This window comes from Amphibalanus amphitrite, unplaced genomic scaffold (genome assembly GCF_019059575.1).
Source record: "Amphibalanus amphitrite isolate SeventyFive unplaced genomic scaffold, NRLGWU_Aamphi_draft 000551F_arrow, whole genome shotgun sequence".
In the NCBI taxonomy this organism is placed as follows: Eukaryota; Metazoa; Arthropoda; class Thecostraca; order Balanomorpha; family Balanidae; genus Amphibalanus; species Amphibalanus amphitrite.
In genome coordinates, this window is record NW_024882045.1 from 156,769 (window position 1) to 175,084 (window position 18,316).

The 18,316-nt window shown below is 44.8% G+C and overlaps 2 protein-coding genes across 2 annotated transcripts in view; both read right to left on the reverse strand.

The window, feature by feature from the left end:
- Window positions 1–1,332: 1,332 nt before the first annotated feature.
- LOC122393738 (valacyclovir hydrolase-like) lies at window positions 1,333–9,763 on the reverse strand. Its single transcript, XM_043390017.1, has 7 exons — window positions 9,720–9,763; window positions 8,922–9,019; window positions 6,685–6,851; window positions 6,273–6,426; window positions 5,792–5,918; window positions 4,016–4,141; window positions 1,333–1,815 (listed from the first exon to the last, which is right to left on the reverse strand). The coding sequence occupies exons 2-7, from the start codon at window positions 9,010–9,012 to the stop codon at window positions 1,722–1,724; spliced, it is 759 nt and encodes a 252-aa protein (XP_043245952.1). The 5' UTR covers window positions 9,013–9,019; window positions 9,720–9,763; the 3' UTR covers window positions 1,333–1,721.
- A 2,925-nt stretch (window positions 9,764–12,688) lies between these two features.
- The window catches only part of LOC122393737 (valacyclovir hydrolase-like), a 28,240-nt gene continuing 22,612 nt past the window's right edge, over window positions 12,689–18,316 (reverse strand). Inside the window, exons 2-8 of the mRNA XM_043390016.1 lie at window positions 17,481–17,586; window positions 16,751–16,845; window positions 16,390–16,556; window positions 15,745–15,898; window positions 14,490–14,616; window positions 14,023–14,148; window positions 12,689–13,245 (exon numbers count right to left, since the gene is read on the reverse strand). Coding sequence (XP_043245951.1) covers window positions 13,155–13,245; window positions 14,023–14,148; window positions 14,490–14,616; window positions 15,745–15,898; window positions 16,390–16,556; window positions 16,751–16,845; window positions 17,481–17,566 — 846 coding nt within the window. The 5' untranslated portion in view covers window positions 17,567–17,586 and the 3' untranslated portion in view covers window positions 12,689–13,154. The remainder of the gene's footprint in view (window positions 13,246–14,022; window positions 14,149–14,489; window positions 14,617–15,744; window positions 15,899–16,389; window positions 16,557–16,750; window positions 16,846–17,480; window positions 17,587–18,316) is intronic.

Genomic DNA, 18,316 nt, shown 5'->3' on the forward strand with positions numbered 1-18,316 from the left:
TGCATCACTCTCCTTTGTATTCGGCCTTCGGGACGCAAAAAAAGGTTAGGTAAATGACGGCAAAAGGTACTTAGGTAAATGACGGCAAAAGGTACTAAGCCAGCATTACGATACACTGCGGAAGTTCATCGGCATCATAAATCATTTTTATCCTTCTTTATTGATTTATTAATCAATTTATTTATTTATTAGTATTTGTTAAGGAGAGACGTTCATTAACCCTCGCCCTGGCAGGGCATTTTTCATAACACGGCCTGGCAGGGGGGGGGGTCGATGCGACCCCCCCCCCCGCGATTGGCTCCTATGGCACCTAGAAACACCAAATTTGGTAGGTAGGTGGGCCCCCTGGAGTTCTCGCCCCTGTGCAAATTTGGTTGCTCTAGGTCAATATTTAGGGGGGTTTTGGGGGATATAAATGTAAAAATTTCGCTAAAAACAGGTCAAAAGTTTTTCGCTTATAACTTTTCATCTAATTAAGATAGAGCAAAAAGAAAGGCACCAGTGAACTCAGCACGTCAAGACGCGTCGAATGATATAATTTTTAGCTTTCTTAAGTGTACTTAAAGTTTTTCTTAAATTTTAAGTAAACTTAAATTAATAAATTAAGTTCAAGCTAACCAAATTGCATCATATCGCATATCATTCGATTCGGCTGATCACCAGGAACACAATGATACCATTTTCTAAGCTCTAGCGTCATTATGTGCCAAGTTATTAGCAAAAACGTCATTTGACCTCAGTTGACCTCATTTGACCTGACCCATGGATAAGTACACCAAACAAAGAAGCACCAAGTGACCTGCTGTTAAGTACTGTGGTTTCGAAGCACAAAAAAGATAGAACGAAGCGGATATCCCCATTATTTTCCGAATTTAGTATTTTCCCATAGGCTTAACATTACGACGTAATGACCTCTAACTGATCTCGGGTCAGTGACCTCAAAAAAAACGAACTATATGTTATACAACTCGGTGAACTTAGCACATCCTGAAAGTTTGAAGGAAATCAGTCCAAAACTGTGAGTTGGACAGGTGCAAAAAGAAAATTGAAATTTGACCATAACCTTGTACCGGTTTTTCTGACCTGGTGACCTGACCCAAGGTCACCCGGACCTGAAATTTTCAGGTCATATGTAAAAAGGTTGCCCCATAGGCTGTGCCAAATTTGGCGGCGTCACGCGCCGCCGTTTTTACGCTATCTTCGAAAAACCTTGGGTGGGTCGCATCGACCCCCCCCCCCCCTGCCAGGGCGAGGGTTAAGGTAATTAAGATGCAGGCAAGAGGCTAAATGATGAAAATAAGAACACACTGGTAAGCAATAAAACACTACACATACGTCAATGTTTGTTTGCTTTTATTCCAAATACATATGCAAGCGATACAAAAAACAAGCAGCATCTATCTCCCTTCTCTATTTCTTTTTTCTTTAGAAAATAGAGGAAAAGCAGTCACCGTAATTTACCGAAAACCGTCGTCCAGATAATGCTTGGTTTGCCATCGGTTTGACCCACGCTAAGCTCCCGGCTGTTTTTTGTACACACACTTGAATGATCCCCAGATCAGTGCAGCTTTCCACTAGCCGAAACTAAGAGGCACGCAGCACGGATGCCTACCATATCGATTGAGGTCGGGCTCGGATCGATAGGGCGGCCAGAGTGGCCCCAGTTCGTCCGATGACAGGTCAGGGGCCCCGAGGACGGCCGGGCGAGAGGTAAGGCCAGCTCACCGGCCCGCCAGGAACTCAGCCACTACCTTATTAAATTCGTCAGCGTACTCGATGTGCAGGTTGTGCTTGGCTTCCGGGAACACGTGCAATCTGCGGGCAGAAATGCGAATCAGTCCGGGAATCATATCCGACATCAACCCTATCAGGAAACGCTTTTACAAAGGTACTTTTTACTAGGAAATAAAAAAACAATTTGTAGCGTTGCAATGTTTTCCAATTTATGCAGCTTTCTAATATCCAATTGTTCTTGATACTGATGAATAATGTATTTAAAACAAAATGTTGGATAAAAAACTAATATAAAATGTAAATGAGGTTCATAATCATCGCACATAAAACAAGCAAACTACCACTCCATATCAGGAAAATTCACAACACCGTCCATTCCTTTTCACCGACATGTGTGCGAGCGGCTGACATTACTAAGCGAGCCCGAATGGAAACCAGCATGTCACAGCACCTTCGCCACCTTATACATTCCGAGGCAGCTTAATATGTTCATGAAAGGGTGTGAACAATGCAGACGATTTATAAAGCGTTTATGATCGGTCTGCGCCCGCGGGGACGGCTCATGGAAGGACGGCTGCCACCACCGCGCCACCTCTGGAGGTGCGGCTTGACCCAGCAGCGGTGGCGTGTCCCGGCGCGATCCGGGGCGCAGGGCCGCCCGCCTACCCGACCCTGCACCTATATCGGGCTCAGGGGCCGCTATTTGATGTCGCATTTGGCCGTATTTGAGGACCGCTAACGAAGGATTCCGACCGTCCTTCGACTCACGAACGGTAGCCTGCGGCCCCGGCGCACACCACGCGACTGCCCCGCCTCTCTGGGGAGGCGACTGAGCTGTGCTGTCCCATATTGTGATAGCTTGTTATTAAGAAATTATGCTTGGTGCCTAAAGAAACTAAACAAAACCACCTTATGATGTGTAAAATAATCGTAAGGGCGAAATTGGACATCAATATTTTTGCTTTATTAATTTCGCTTATTTATCTTTATCCAATTTCGCCCGTTATTGATGCAACAAGAACCGTTTAATATTGCTGACAAATAGTACGTGATACGATACCCAAAGTTGATATTAGCTGCATAGGCGTTCACGGTGACATGCATGACAACTGAGAAGGGAAAGAAGCGAAAAAAGTAGTCTACAAACAAACAAAGGAATATAATTATCAGTGCAATTGATTGGAAAACATCACATTGATTTTCTTTGTTTTGTTGGATTAGGCCGCTTTGGTCTGACAAGACCATTTCAGAGCCGGAAGGATGATAGAAATTAGCGGGAGACATTGATCTGGGCAGACGCCCGTGAGTCACCGGGGCTAAGCCCGTCCCAAAGGACAGGCCGAACAGCTCCCCAAGTACTCACTGCACCCGGCTACGGGTGTGCTCCCTCGGAAGCAGCGGTGCCGCTCCAATGGGAGCCGCCCGCATGAGATAAAGTTGCCTGTCCAGCCCGGACCCGGGGCTGTGGCGTGGAGGAGAAAGGTTTAAAAGTCCTGAGGATGGAAATAATGGACGGGTGGTCACTTTGAAATACAGAAGCATTTACGTCTAGTGATTGCAGAACTTGCATTGCACGAAGGCCGACCTGTGATGCAAGTTCACGTTTGTAGAGACTGACGGGCGCTCGAATAGGTCAAGGTTCCTACTATTGTCCATAGATGGCGCTAGTAGTAGTCCGCCTGAAGATAGACTGACCCGCAAGGCACATCGGAGACTTGTGGATGGCGGTGAACGGAGGGACAAGGAAAGATATTTGCTCACAAACTGGAGGACTGGGCTTAATATGTTAGCATGGGTCTTACTTTCGTAATACACCAAGTGATTGCTATTGAAAACATAAAGGCCATAGTGTAGCGCGCAGGCCGTAACACTTAATCCGTACAATAACGAATTTGTTAACGCTAAACGTTCAATATTTTGCTGAAACGCAGAGGCTGACAGCGTGCGTGATGCGTATTTCGTATTCGTTTGCCTTTCTCCTGGGATCATGGGGAACGAAACGCAATGTTACAAACGATTTAGTGCGAGGTTTCTGGCAGAAAGAACTCAAGCTCGCTCTTCCCTGGGAAATGATTCAGGGCTCTTGAGGACACTACATGATGACCCGTGTTACAGTTTAACTCGGGAGACTGTATTCCGTGCTACCGTCGATCCCCGTGAGCCCTTCCTTGCCCTTGGCCTGTGGCTGATGTGACTTGCCTACAATAAATACATACAGGAATTGAAAAGGTCCACAATCAGACGCCACTCCTCATGAGGAGAACGAATTGATAGTACTCACTTGGCGTTGGGGATGTTTTTCACAAAGTACTCCGGATCTTCCATCTCAAAGTATTCGTCCTTTGCACCGTGTACCACCAGCGTGGGACACTGTACTTCACGAGTTTCACGCATGCAGGTTCCATTGCTGCCAGAAGAAGAAAAAAATGTTTGTAAGAAAGATCAATAACGTGAAACAATCTATAACAGAATCGTTTTACGAAAAGAAAAAGAAAGAGAGCCTGAAATGAACGGTAAGATAAATTTTACATGTCTTATTACTTATCGAAACTGAGGATTTATGCCGAGAAATGTTTTCGGTACAATAGAAATTAAATGGACAGAACCACTGTATTGCATAGAAGTCTATGCTATAAAGTCATACCTATAATAGGGTAGGGTGGGGTAATTTGAACATGTGGGGCAATTTGAACATAGTGTGAAAAACACAAAATTACGGAAAATCCATAAGTGGCATGACAATATGACCAATGAGGGAAATTATCGTAACTAGAAGGGCAATCATATGAACGGGGTTTAAAGTTTCATGGAATGAAGATGCTGACGCACACTGTAAAAAATCAATTTCGCAAGTAAAAACGCCTAAAAACACGTTATTGCAACTTCATTGCAGCGCAAAATCTTGCATTGCTAGCGCCAAATACGCAACGGCTTTTGTTGTACAATGACCTAATCAGTGCCTTCAATCCAAGAAATTTGCTTTTGAAACCTGTTTTTAAATATGGCAAAATAACTTTTAGCGTGGGGTAATTTGAACATAGTGTGGGAATTTCAATGAAGACAGGGATAGCTCCGAAAAAAACAACGCTCCTAGTATTTTTTTTGCCAATATTTTCGACCCAAAGCAGTAGCAGATAAGTGATGCCAGTTTGATAAAATTTACGTCTAATATCCGTCTAATGTCCGGCGTTTTTGTTGATTTCCGTTCAAAAATGTTTAAGTCAGCCATTTGTCCAAATATGTCCGAAAATTACGCATTAATAAACACTCAAAACTGTCATTTAAATTGCTTATAATGTACTTTTACCAGCCGAAAAGTGTTCATTATATTGAGAGCTTACCAAGCTTTCCATTCGCCAATCAATGCTATGCATGATTACTTTATAAAAAGCGCTGAAGTGTAGCAAGCCATCGTCCAATGTTGTCCAATCTGCTACATTTGTCCTACCAATTCCGAATTGGACATTGGACAAAATCAGAACTCCAAATGTCCAGGTTTCGATTGGCACCACTATAACAGATGCAGTAAGGATGGGAGAGTTTTTATCGAACAAAAATGATAGACGTTCTGTTAATTGAAGACAGGCGAATTCTGTCAACTGACCGGTGTGCAGCGTGCAGATATTGATACTCTGCAACTGTCATTTTTGTTGTTGTGTTGATTTTTCAAGTGAAAGTATGTTTAGAATTGTTCTGCCTATTTGTTTATGGGTCAAACAACATCGGCGTTGGCGAGACTATCGTTTTTATGACAGGTAAAGGCAGTATGTTCAAATTACCCCACGGTGGGGCCATTTGAACACACCGTGACTTGGTGGAGAAGTGAGGCTATGCTTTTCAAGGCATGCTCGGCTCGTCCAAAAATGAGGCTTGCATGGTGAAAGCAAGTGACACTTGCGCTACTGAAGTAGTTTTTCTTCATCCAGGGTTAAGCTGGAATTTGGTACAACGGAGAAGACGTAAAAATATGCTCAAACTACCCCACACTACCCTACAAAACATCAACACATCGTGCAAAATAAGATGTAAGGATCTGTCAATGCCATGTCGGTCTCACCTGACGTCTTTGAAGGCGAGCGTCACGTCGACCCACTCCGTCCACATGGATCGGAAGTAATCCTCTCCGTACAGCTCCAGCATGGGCGCCCGGTCCGCCTCCGGCCAGTCCTCTATGTTCCTCATAGCTGCCGGTAACGGAAAAGAGACAGAGCCGTCACCGCACCGCACGTCACAGGTCAGGCGCAGCAGAACACAGAGAACACACACTGGGTGTGAGCACACAGGGTTGGCTGTGGTACTGAAAGGAACATTTTTTTAGATTGCTGGTAATGCACGGCAAACAATGCACGATACGAGTGGCGACCATGCATATTAAACGTGGAGGGTTAGCAATAAGCATGAATGAATGAGTGAATGAATGAATGAACAAATGAATAAATGAATGAATGGCTGGATTAATGAATCAATGAATGAATGGGTGAATGAATGAATGAGCGAAACAAACGAACACGAATGAGCGGGATGATTTTGTTCGCTACCTTTTACGACATTGCCGAGTTTGTCGGTGTAGTAGGCGTTGGCTCCCCAGATGACGAGTTTGGTGACGCTCTGCGGCCGGAGGGCGGCCAGGATGACGGCCGAGTTGCCGCCGTCACTCCAGCCCAGCACGTGGTAGCGCTCGTAGCCCAGCGCCTGAGACACACAATCGGTCAGGAAGAGTCGCACAAGCGTCTGGTGAAACCCTCCCGATACAAGTAAACAAATAAGGATATGCTAAAACGTGCACAACGGTTGCGCAGAACTGAAGTTTTTGCTATCTTGGTGACTAAGATTGCTGGTTGCATTGGAATCATTTAGACCCGGTTGCTGAAAACCGGTCACACCCGTGCTGAACATCGAGAGATCCCCGACTGACTGCGGCCGGCGGCACCTGTCCGCGGCGACACGCACCTCCATCAGGTCACCGGCCACTCGCGCGTCGTCCGTGTAGAAGTCGGGCCCGAACCGACGCGGCGGCGGACGGCTCAGGCCGTAGCCGGGCAGGTCAATGGCGATCAGGGTCAGCTCCGGACCGGCCAGAGACTTCAGCTGGGGGCTGAAGTCGCTCAGCGCCGAGCCTGAGAGGAAGTACATAATGATTAATGACAATGGTTGTATGCCGTCTTCACAGTGGCGGATCCTGGGGGGGGTCCACGGGGTCATGACCCCCCCCAAAAGGTCTGAGAGGGTCATTTGACCCCCCCCAAAAGCCGAAGACCTAAATGCGCTATAGACGCCGTCTTGCATGCTCAAAATCACATGTCAAACACTTCTGAGCTAATACCTTTGTTTTTCTGGATCGTGTTGCGTGAAAAGGCGTATTGAAGGCCAGAATCTTACTCATTTTTGTCTCAACCGTGCGAGCACCAGGGGATGATCCAGGAAAACTCCAAGGGGATGGTCATGAATTTAATTCGTGGTGCCCCTACCTATACGCAAAATTAAAAACTCAACGGATTTCGGCCACTTAATTTTGGTGATGTCCTATTTCCATTTTTTTATTTTGTTTGTTTTATTTTTAGTGCCCCTGGGCCCTGGCAGGTCAAAATCACGTCGGAGGCGAAAGAAATTCACGGGAATCCCAAAAATCACGTCAGGACATTCAGGGCACTCTGACCAGCCTGACAGCTAGGGCCCTTCTTACTTCCTGGGGCCTCCAGTGAATAACCGCTAGTGTCTGTGTCGGCCCCTCTGACTCCTCAGTAGGTAGGAGGCCCTCTGTAGAGGAGACCCTCTGTGGAAAGGAGACCGCCTGAATGCAGAAGGCCCTCTGAAGAGAGGAGACCCGCTGTAGAGAGAAGGCCCTCTGAAGAAAGGAGGCTCTCTGTAGAGAAGAGGCCCTCTGAAGAGAGGAAGCCCTTTGCAGAGATGAGGTCCTCTGGCTCTTTGAAGAGAGGAGGTCCTCTGTAAAGGAGGCCCTCTGAAAGGGAGAGACCCTCAGTAGAGAGGAAGCCCTCTGTAGAGAGGAAGCCTTCTGTAGTTAAGAGGCCCTGTGAAAAGAGGAGGCCCGCAGTAGAGATCGGTGGTCCTCTGTAGAGAGGAGACCCCCTCTGTGTTTTGACAAATGTTTTTGCAAATTTTTCGCGGCGCTTCGCGCCGCCGATTCATGTACATACGTACAGGTCAATATGAAATCGTGACTGTAATTACATAAACCAACCGTGTCAAATTGAATCAGAATTCATATGTGTACTGTGAAGAAACTCCGGCTTGTACTGCCATGCTAAAAGGGTGGTAAAATTTGTGTTTTGGAGCGGAGCTGTGTTTTGACACATTCTTTTGCAAATGTTCTCGGCGCTTCGCGCCGCCGATTTATACACCAATCAATAAGAGAGATCGTGACTGTAATAACACCAACCGTGTCAAATTGAATCGGAATTCATATGTGCACTGTGAAGGAACTCCGGCTTGTACTAGCATGCTAAAAGGGTTGTAATATTTGTGTTTTAGAGCTGTGTTTTGACAACTTTTTTCAAATTTTTGCGGCGCTTCGCGCCGCCGATTCATACACAGGTCAATAAGAGAGATCGTGACTGTATGCTACTAATGCATTGGGCATTAGACTAATGCATAAGTGAGGTAACTATATCTACTACTTCTGGGTTTTTAAGTCGGTCGATCCGCCCCCCCCCCCAGTAAAAAAATCCGTGGCGACGCTCCTCTATAGGTGGGTTTCACTAACTAAAACTACTGAGCCGAGTGACTTACGATAAAACTTCAACTCAGAAACGACGAAGATCAAATGTCATTGGATCTCGACATACTCGCTCCCTACCCCCCCCCCCCCCGGTCGTCAGAATTCATTCATCAGACCTGGCATGTCGGCCGACTGGTGACCCCCCCCAAAACGTTCCCCTAGATCCGCCCTTGCGTCTTCATGCACTCAGACTACACACTGCACTTAATGAAAGGGTGCGCCGTCTGCAGGCAAGAAGGCAACAGAAATTCACGACATAAGAGGCTGGATTGAACATACCCTACCTGCTCCCCATGTGGCATGCAATATGCTCTTAGCAAGCCACCATTACCAAACGTGAAAAAGCTAGCGGCGAATGTCCCTCAATATAATTGGCGCCTTGCCGTGGATCACCGTTCCATACGTTTAACTGTAACATAAAAGTTGCAAAAAGTGACAGCGAAGGGCTTACCAAGGGCTCCGGGTATGCAGAGAGCTACTGTGGAACCACTCCCAGCCTTCTCATAGTTGATTAGCGTATCATTTACCTTGACTTTAGGCATTTTCAACCTGAAAAGAAATAAATGCGTTGTGGAATAACGGCAATATAACTAAGCAAAACGATGAGATATTGAGTACAGGCAATGGTGGATTGCAATGGGCAAATCCGAATGACAGTAGATGTTACATGCGTAAGATTTGCCATGCTCAGTGCTCACGCTCGTAGCCTCAATTTTCGTAATCATTAGAAGTCAATGCACCAGTTCAAGTAGCCAGCCAAGTGGGATAAACGTCCGCAACATTATTGAGCCTTTATGCTTCAAAATAACTCATTTAATCATATTCTGTGATTTTTTTAAGCAAACGAAAAACTAATTAGTCACTTACAGCAAACTGTATTACATTTTCAAGTCTACCCCATAGGCGGCGGAACGGGGAGGGCACCGGGGCACCGTGCACCCTCCTTTGATTTTGGCATTTTAAGATTAGCCTTAGGGCGTTGCATGGAAAGAATGGGACCAAAAGTCGGCATTGCCCCCCCCCCTTAATTGAAGGTGTTCCGCCGCTGCTGGTCTACCCTTTCAGAGATTACACGCCATTTCGATATCCCTATTTCCTACATCATAAACATAACACTTAAGTATTTCAACTTTGATAGTCATCTATGTTGCAGCTAAACGATCACTAGTGTCAGATGAACACTGGGCTTTTTAGGACGACCATTGAGCATAAGTCAAACCGATTCCCAAGCGCCCAATGATACACTTACAGAGCGTTGATCGGGCCAATGGCCAGCGATGCTGTGAAAGCGTGAGGTAAGAGCGTCGAGGTAAAGTCAGCGACACGATGATAATAAGTGTCCAATCGCTGTTCATTATCCGGAGTAAGGGGGCATCGAAAAGGTCACTGGTCCAAGAGGGAAATCGGACAGACCAACTTACATCGGACTCACCTCCGAGCGCTTCTCAGCTACTACCGATCACCCCGCTCCTTTGTGGGGCTACCCAGGCACCGAAAGCGATCCATTGATTAAAATCACCCTATCTTGAAGAGAAACCACCGGGACGTAACGATGGTTTCGGAGCTACTAAAGATCGCCTAGAGCACATGAAAGACCAGGGTATATACTTCTATGGAAGTGAAGAGAAATGTCTTACGTCAGAACTATGAGTCTCGTATCTCGGAGTCTAGCTGGCATACCTATTCTACCATGAATCAAATATGACAGCTTTATTGCTTTCATATTGAGCGAGACAGCTTTTTTAGCGCTAAATAGATATGATTTTGAGCTGAGGTCCATGGCATAGCGTGAGTGTTGAACATCTCGTTGCAGTTGCACATAGCTGACATTCATACGCGGAGCAGCGGTGTCAAATCAGTAAATTGTTTTTTTTTTTCGCGGTATTTAGGCACGTAAATACCAAGTAAATTAGCGAGTTTTCAGTAAATTAGCAAGTATTCAGTACATTAGCAAGTAACAGGTGGGGCATTCCAAGATAGATCGTACCAGGCCCGTCACCCTCATCTCTCAGATTTTAATGAAAATCCGTCCTAGGGGTAATCATAGGCCCCAAAGACGCCTGGCAAAATATCAGACTTCTCAGATCAAAACTTTTTGAGTTATATTGCATTACATTTTTTTAACTTCGGTTTGTAACGGTGAGTTTGGTGGCCTATAACTCAAGAACGGGTTAAGCTACCAACAAACAGTAAACAACACTAAGCTTGCGAAGAATCAAAAATCAATATTACCATTTAAAAATTCCAAAGAAAAATTTTCATTGTTGAGCAAAAACCTTAATCTTTTTTCATTTGCCTCTAATGACCTTTGGGACCAAAATTTTTCAAATTTTTATTTTTTTTAAAATAAACCTTATGTCATTGCAAATCGACATGCAAAAAATTAGAAAGGTGTTCTTTCTATAAAATCCTCATTTTCCCGCAAACAAAATGGGTTTCGGAGGGGTTGACACGACCCCAGCACGCCGTTTCGCTTCTGATGGAGCTAGAGCCTCGCGGAAAAAAACGAGCGTGTGTGCCGCAACAAGTCGCAGCGATTAATACCCGATTTTAAGGTCTCAATTTAACCGGTAGCGTCTGAGGTCAGGTCAAGTGACTGAAGTTACGGGTTCGGTTTTTAGTAAATAACTTCGCAAAAAATGGCCGCAGAGCCGCGATTTTGGCATCATTGTGTTCACCTAGCTCAGGTGCATCGAATGGTATAATTTTTGCTAGGTTGAGGTCAACTTAAGTAGTTGACCTCGGATCAAGGTCAGGTCAGAGCCCCTCAGGTCATGAAGCTGGGCAAAGGGTATCATATGGCATATCATTCGATTCGGAAGGTCTTTCCCGACTCTCTAGCTCCATTTGATCGGGAGTTATTGACGAAAAACTCGTACGACCCTAGTGACGTCGCAAAGTTACCAATGCAAAAGAAAAGCTTTGGACTTTGCAAGAAGTGCATGAAATCACGAAACCATACACGTGGGATAGTTTTAGATCATTCTCGGCGCCAAAATAACAGTTTTTATATTTCCCCATTGACTTATAACAGTGATGTCACGTGACCGACCTGACCTCACGTAACCTTAAAAATTCCCAGACATACAAGTTGTGAGACCTCTGGAGGACACCATGTATGCGTCCTGTAACTTTCATCTCGGACAGATATGGTCGTTGGCGTCCAAAACAATGTCAGAACCAAACAGCCTTTTTCACCCTCGCGCTTATTGGAAAGAGGGTTGGATGAACCCTCTTTTCACTTTTTTCAGATGACTCAGACTTCAATTGAAATTTCAGTAACCCGTGATGTCACTAGGCAGCTTTACCACGCCATTTGTAAGCTCCCCTCCCGAAATCACTATTCGAAACCGTTATCGTGACGTAAAAAAATACATTTATCGAAAGAACACCTTCCTAATTTTTTGCATATTTGTTAACAATGAGCCAAATATTTTTTTAAAGAAATAAAAATTCAAAAAAATTTGGTCCCAAAGTCCAAAAAATACAAATGAAATAAAACTCGATATGTCATATATCAAAAATAACGTATTTTTCGAAATTTCAAAAATACATATTAATCTCTGTTTCATTGCAAGTACAATGTTATATAACATTTGACATTTGAATAATCTGTCTTAGAGTTACAGCCCGCCAAACTTAGCGCTGCAAAGCAAGATCCAAAAAATGTTATACACCATAACTCAAAAAATACTTATCTGATAAGCCTGAACTTGTTACAGGTGGATTCAGAGCCCCTGATTACCCCTGAGACCAATTCCCGTCAAATTCCGAGAGATGAGGGTGTCAAATTGGAAAAAAGTGGTACGATCTATCGTGGAATGCCCCAGGTGATACAGCAAGCTGGCAGGTATTTCAGAAAGTTCAACAAGTTTTTCGCGAATATCTAAGCTTATAGACGTCCGATCAACACGGGACGAACACCAATCGGTCCCAAATTTTCTCCTTCATTTTATGGCCAACGCGACGCGAAGCGAGCCAAGATTTATTGTACGTACCTACAAGTATACCTACTGTATACCTTCGCATTCCAAAACGTTTAGGCACTTTCGATTATATTGGGGCTACATGCTAAATCTACGTCATCTAATATCTACGGCGGCCTACGCATAAGCGTAATATCGCGCCTTTGGATATGTATGCTGAATGAAAGCTTGTTGTCAAGCCTTTTTGGGATTATGAGTACCTTACATACATCCACATCTCATAAAAACAAGGTCAGCAATGATGATGTATTTGAGTCTAATAGCCCATCAACAACTACTACAAAATACGCAAATAGGTATCGTCATCACAGCACATGCAGATCGTGAATCCGCCGGTAGATCCCAAAAATATATTGCGTTAACTAAGCGAGGCAATCCAGACAGCCAAAATGAATTATTAAGCCCTGGTGCAAGCCAGCCGGTCACATACGGCTTATGCATACTGCATTCCAGCAGTCTTTTCAGCCAATGCTATTGCTTATATATGTAGGCACGAACACAGCGCTAATAGATACAGCAGTCCCCGGGATTGCCGCAACATAACATTACTGCGCTTTCTTCAGCAAAAACCTCAACTGACCCAGCCTTTCTCCGCAGACTAACTTTTTATAACGCCCAAAGTGCATCTCCGTCAACACTCACGATGTACGACTTGTCTTCGGGTGACATTTCATTAAATGATGGTCCCCTCAGGCTGATCACTTTGCCAAAAAGTCCCTCACGAGTTTGTTGAACTCGTCGGCATACTTCATGTGCAGGTTGTGTTTGCCATCTGGAAACACGTGCAACCTGGAACAAAACAGAAATTACAGAAGTGGTCGGTCGATTATACCCGGCAACACAATTTTCGCTCTCCCGAAAATTTTAATCTTCAGGCAGAATGGCATCTCACCCTTCTTTTCCTTTGCACGGCACTGATAATTCAATATCAACTTTGTGATTAATTCATAGATAATAATATCAATACATACTTGGAAGACAAAGACCACATAATATTTTTTAGAATGGCATGTGCATTGCCCATGAACGGAAATGCATAGGCACCAGATTGTTTGAGGCGTTACGCTTGGATATGGAAAACATAATACTATTGCGGTGAAACCTATGGCGTATTTAGGTATCATGTTTCTAAGACATTATGTACACAGTCAGCAAGATACTAAATACCTACATTTCCACAATAAGGTTATTTCAAATACCGAACTACGATAAAGAAGTTTAATTGCTTAGTGAGGGGGTGGCTGTGGTATGTACCACAGCCATGCTGATATTCCGTTAATATTTGTGATTGTCAGGACGTCACAAATACGGGACATATGGCGAAATACGGGATTCTGAGCGTGTTGGCCAAGCAAACGACTTCATAACGACCAGCACGCCCTTAGCTGCCAATGAACTAGGATCATCCCCGTTTAGCTGTCCAGGCGGAAGCTCGAAACGCGCTTCGCCTGGAACCTCGCTACCGCGCCATAAGGGCAGGTGATTCGCCTAGCATGTCAAAGCTAAGCTACTAAGCTGCTGGACATGTTACCTCCAGCTGGCCTGCGGTACAGGACACGCTCTGACCTGGCGTCGGGGATGTGCTGCTTGAAGTACTCCGGGTGCTCGGGAGGCACCATGGCGTCCTTCGCTCCGTGCACCACCAGCGTCGGACAGCGAATCTCGCTCGTCTCCTTTCTGCAGACGCCGTTTCTGTGAAACATCAACGTAACGATTGAGAAATGACGAGAGAAATGGTTGAATAATGCACATATGATCCTGCGATACAGCATTGCGCCGTAACTCTCACCAAGATTGATAATTTTAAATGTTAGTTTGACAGCTATTGACGGAGGGTAATGCGTAAGTCTTGCTGGCAATCGGCTTAATCCCATCTTAACGTTAAAAAAATAATCGCCGTCCTCTTTAAATCATAGAGGTCTTATAAGATCTCTATGCTTTAAATAACGTATTATTGCATACAAATGTAAGTATGATATAAAAAATATATAAACTAGCTAAAGCGCTGCCCGACAGCCCTATAAAATTCTTACTCGATGTCTTTGAATGCTGATATTCCATCAATCCAGGCGTTCCACGTGGAGCGGAAATACTCTTCTCCGTACATTTCGATCATGGGAGCCTTCATTCTGGCCGACCACTTGTCGATGTCCCTCAAGGCTGCCGTGCAGGAGGCGGGAAAATCAGGCCATCAGTGGTGGAGCGGGCAAACATACTGCAAAGAAATTAAGAAAACACTAACTATTTGAATGTTAACCCTCGCATGTGTAGGGGGGGTCGGATGGACCCCCCCCCCCATGGTTTTTCGCGAATAACTCACGTAAAAAGCGGCCGATCGCGACGAAACTTTCAGTACCCTCGCATTGATCAATTTTACACCTACCCTGAAAATTTCATGACCCTGACCCAAATGACCTTTGACCTGTGACCTCTTTTCCGAGACCATGTTTGGCCGGAATCGCGATTTCGCGTATGTCGGCTCGCATTAGCCGCGCGTTTGCAAGCTTTTCGTGGTTTCAAACGTTCAAACATGTGATTTGATGTTGCTCCCATACATTAGGGTGGGTGTCAAGGTCACCTGAAGGACAGGTCAGGTCATTGACCTTTGGTGACCTCTGGTGACCTCGGTTCACTTTTTCGAGTTTTACATGTTTCTAGGCTAGTTTTTGGAGCTGAATTCGAATTTAGCAACCATTTGAACATTTACGAAGTAGTTTTGGTGACTTCGTAACATGTTACGAAGCTGTCAGAGGCGGTTGACACGTACTACGAATACCGGTCACGACGCCTATTGGTGGACCTGACCTGACCTGACCCGACCTGGTCTAAATGCTTAAAGACATCATCTGTGATCAAAACTAACACGATATTCGTGATCAGCACCCCGAAAAACCCCTTAGCAGCCACACTTTACGACTTTCTAACAGGTCCCGATTTTCACGACTTTGGGTCATTGACCTGACCTGGAAGGTCAACCAATGACCTAGGACCTTAAAATTGGGTACCATCGGCTTCCTCTCGTCACGGGCAACACGCTCGTTTTTTCCGCGAAGCTCTAGCTCGATCAGGAGCCAAACGGCAAGGGGGGGTCCAACCGACCCCCCCCCCCTACACATTAGAAGCTGGCAAACGCCGCACACATGCGAGGGTTAATATAGACTGATTAATGTGACAAATGATAAAAATGCTATTGTTTCATACATGTTACAACAATGAACAAGAATAATCATTTTAACGAAAACAGAAACATTCCCAAATACAAATGCACTGACGGTGCACGGAACGTACCCTCGTATAGCTCCTGATCTTTATCACCGACGTAGGCGTTGGCTCCCCAGATGACGAGTTTGGTGACGCTCTGCGGCCGGAGGGCGGCCAGGATGACGGCCGAGTTGCCGCCGTCACTCCAGCCCAGCACGTGGTAACGATCGTAGCCCAGCGTCTGGGACACACACAGTCGGCACCCATCAAAACATATCGCTACTGTACATACGTGGCTCACGAGTCACATTTGATTTCACGAAATTTAGTTGGTGTATGTGGTTGAGATTGTATAAGGTTCTAGTATGATGACTTCGGATGGCAGAACCACCCCAAGCAGAGCTTGTTGCGAACGTCCTGTCCTCTACCGACCGATCGAGAAATCACGGACACATGACACAATGCAAACTACAAAGCCAAACGTTTTATGTTTCTCCGTTAACGGAAAGGGCCAGTCTCACTCACAGACATAACTATCTAGCCTAAAATCGCAAGCTATGTCGCAGACCGCAAGCTACCCTTGGGCAGAACAAGTTCCGAAACGGCCTGAACTGGAGTAAAATCAGGTTCCTGATCATCTAACAGTCGGTACCACAGCTATACGAGGTGCTGTCATATATACCTATTCCGTTTATATCTGTCCGTAATACACCGCTGACAGTCCCTTGTTACCTTCATGAGCTCGGCTGCCGCTAGCGCGTCATCTTTGAAGAATGTCGGCGGGAACTGCCGTGCCGGTGGCCGACTCTGGCCGTAGCCGGGCGGGTCCCAGGCCACCAGAGTGAGCTCCGGACCGGCCAGAGACTTCAGCTGGGCGCCGAAATCCGTCAGCGCCGAGCCTGCAGCCGCGAGCACATCGGAAGCTCAGAGGTGAGTACTGGATGTACATATATCGACACCTTTTAATAAGATACTTAGTATGGGTACAACTGTCAGGACCGTCACAAAGTTTATCCCATTCGGAAATAGATAGCATTTGGCGAAAATAGATAGCATTGATATTGAATATTGAGGCATTCAGCGCAACACCTACCCATGGCTCCGGGCATGCACAGAGCGACTGAGGAGCCGCTGCCGGCCTTCTCGTAGTTGATGTTCATGCCATTGACAGCGATTTTCGCCATGTTCCTGTAAGAAATATCAAGTTAGTGAGCTGAATTCTTGGCGAATTAGCTCAGAGGTAGAGCATTGGAGCGCTAATCCAAAGATCCGGGGTTCGTGTCCCCGTATAGCCCAAATCTTTAACGAGCTTGCAAAAGATGACTGATGTCATCACTGTCAACCGTGGAAGCCGTATGGCTACCCATCTACGCTGGAGTACGAAAAACATCATCTCACGCTCTCAGTCCCAGCGGATAAAAAATCAACATCTAAGAATGAATTACCTTAAGTTCGGGCTATTTGAGTTTTACGATTTCTGCCTCCCTAAAAAAAAACGCACATACCTATTTCTTATAACAAGCAAATTGCAAAAATGTGGTTTTCTGTGACCTTTCTCAGCTTGGCCTGTCTTCGTGCAGACTTGACATGCCCGTTCCTAAGCCATGGGAAACGAACTTTCCAAATTGACCTGTTGCATAAGGCTGTGGGGGCGTAAATTTCCTTGGTTTTATTTGTGGAGCCCGAAGTAACAAAACGGTTACAAAATATCGTGTTTTTTCAGAAAAAAATTAGAGAGATCAGTCTCCGGTTCCTACACAGTACACAGTACACATAATCAAATATTTTACCGTTGAGTAACCTCTTACCGCGCAGCATCTTACCTAGTGTTGCGCATAGAATCTTGCAAGACGGACTTCAGAAGGTTTCGACCGCATCTCGGTAACTGCTTCGCCAAATGCTGAAACATGTTTCTTGGTGCAGAATAATCTACAAAGAAAAGGTTTTTGTCAGACGACAGACGCAGTACAAAACAATCAAATTAATAAAAATGAATAATAGGTACACAACAAAAATTCGAGAGCGAAGTTTCGAATCCAATCAATCATGCCGAAGGACTTTCCAGCAGCGCATTAAAGGAAGACTGCCACCTTCAAAAAGTTTTCTCAGATCGGCCTATGATTTATTCCCTGGACAAAACAAAATTTTAGAATTCACCTGACAAAGTATCATCACGTGAATCGCGAAAAAATTGTCGATTATCATACAATTATCAATCGGTTAATGTCTAGCGACAATGTTTACACATCACTAGACTTCAAGGTCATAAGATTATTACATTTTATTTGAAAAAGTAAGGTATTTTATGATTTACTAATATATGATTTCATAAGAAATTGGCCATGTTTAATTTATTTTGCATTTAAGATCGTAAAACATTTAAAAATCATGGCTCATTTGGAATGGGTCTGGCCCATGTTAAACCCCATTTCCCACACTTTTTTGGAAAAAATGAACTACTGAATATATAAGTTTAACTTTTATTTTGACACTCCAAAATTCTTCTCTGATCTCGAAACAATCAAAGTTTTGACATATATTTACCAAAAGATAAGAAAATTCATGTTTCAAAGTTATCGATAAACAGTAGAGATGTCGGTTTTCTTGGACTAAAAAAATGGCATCAAACTGAACTTTGGTCTCCGATTTCTCGCAAACG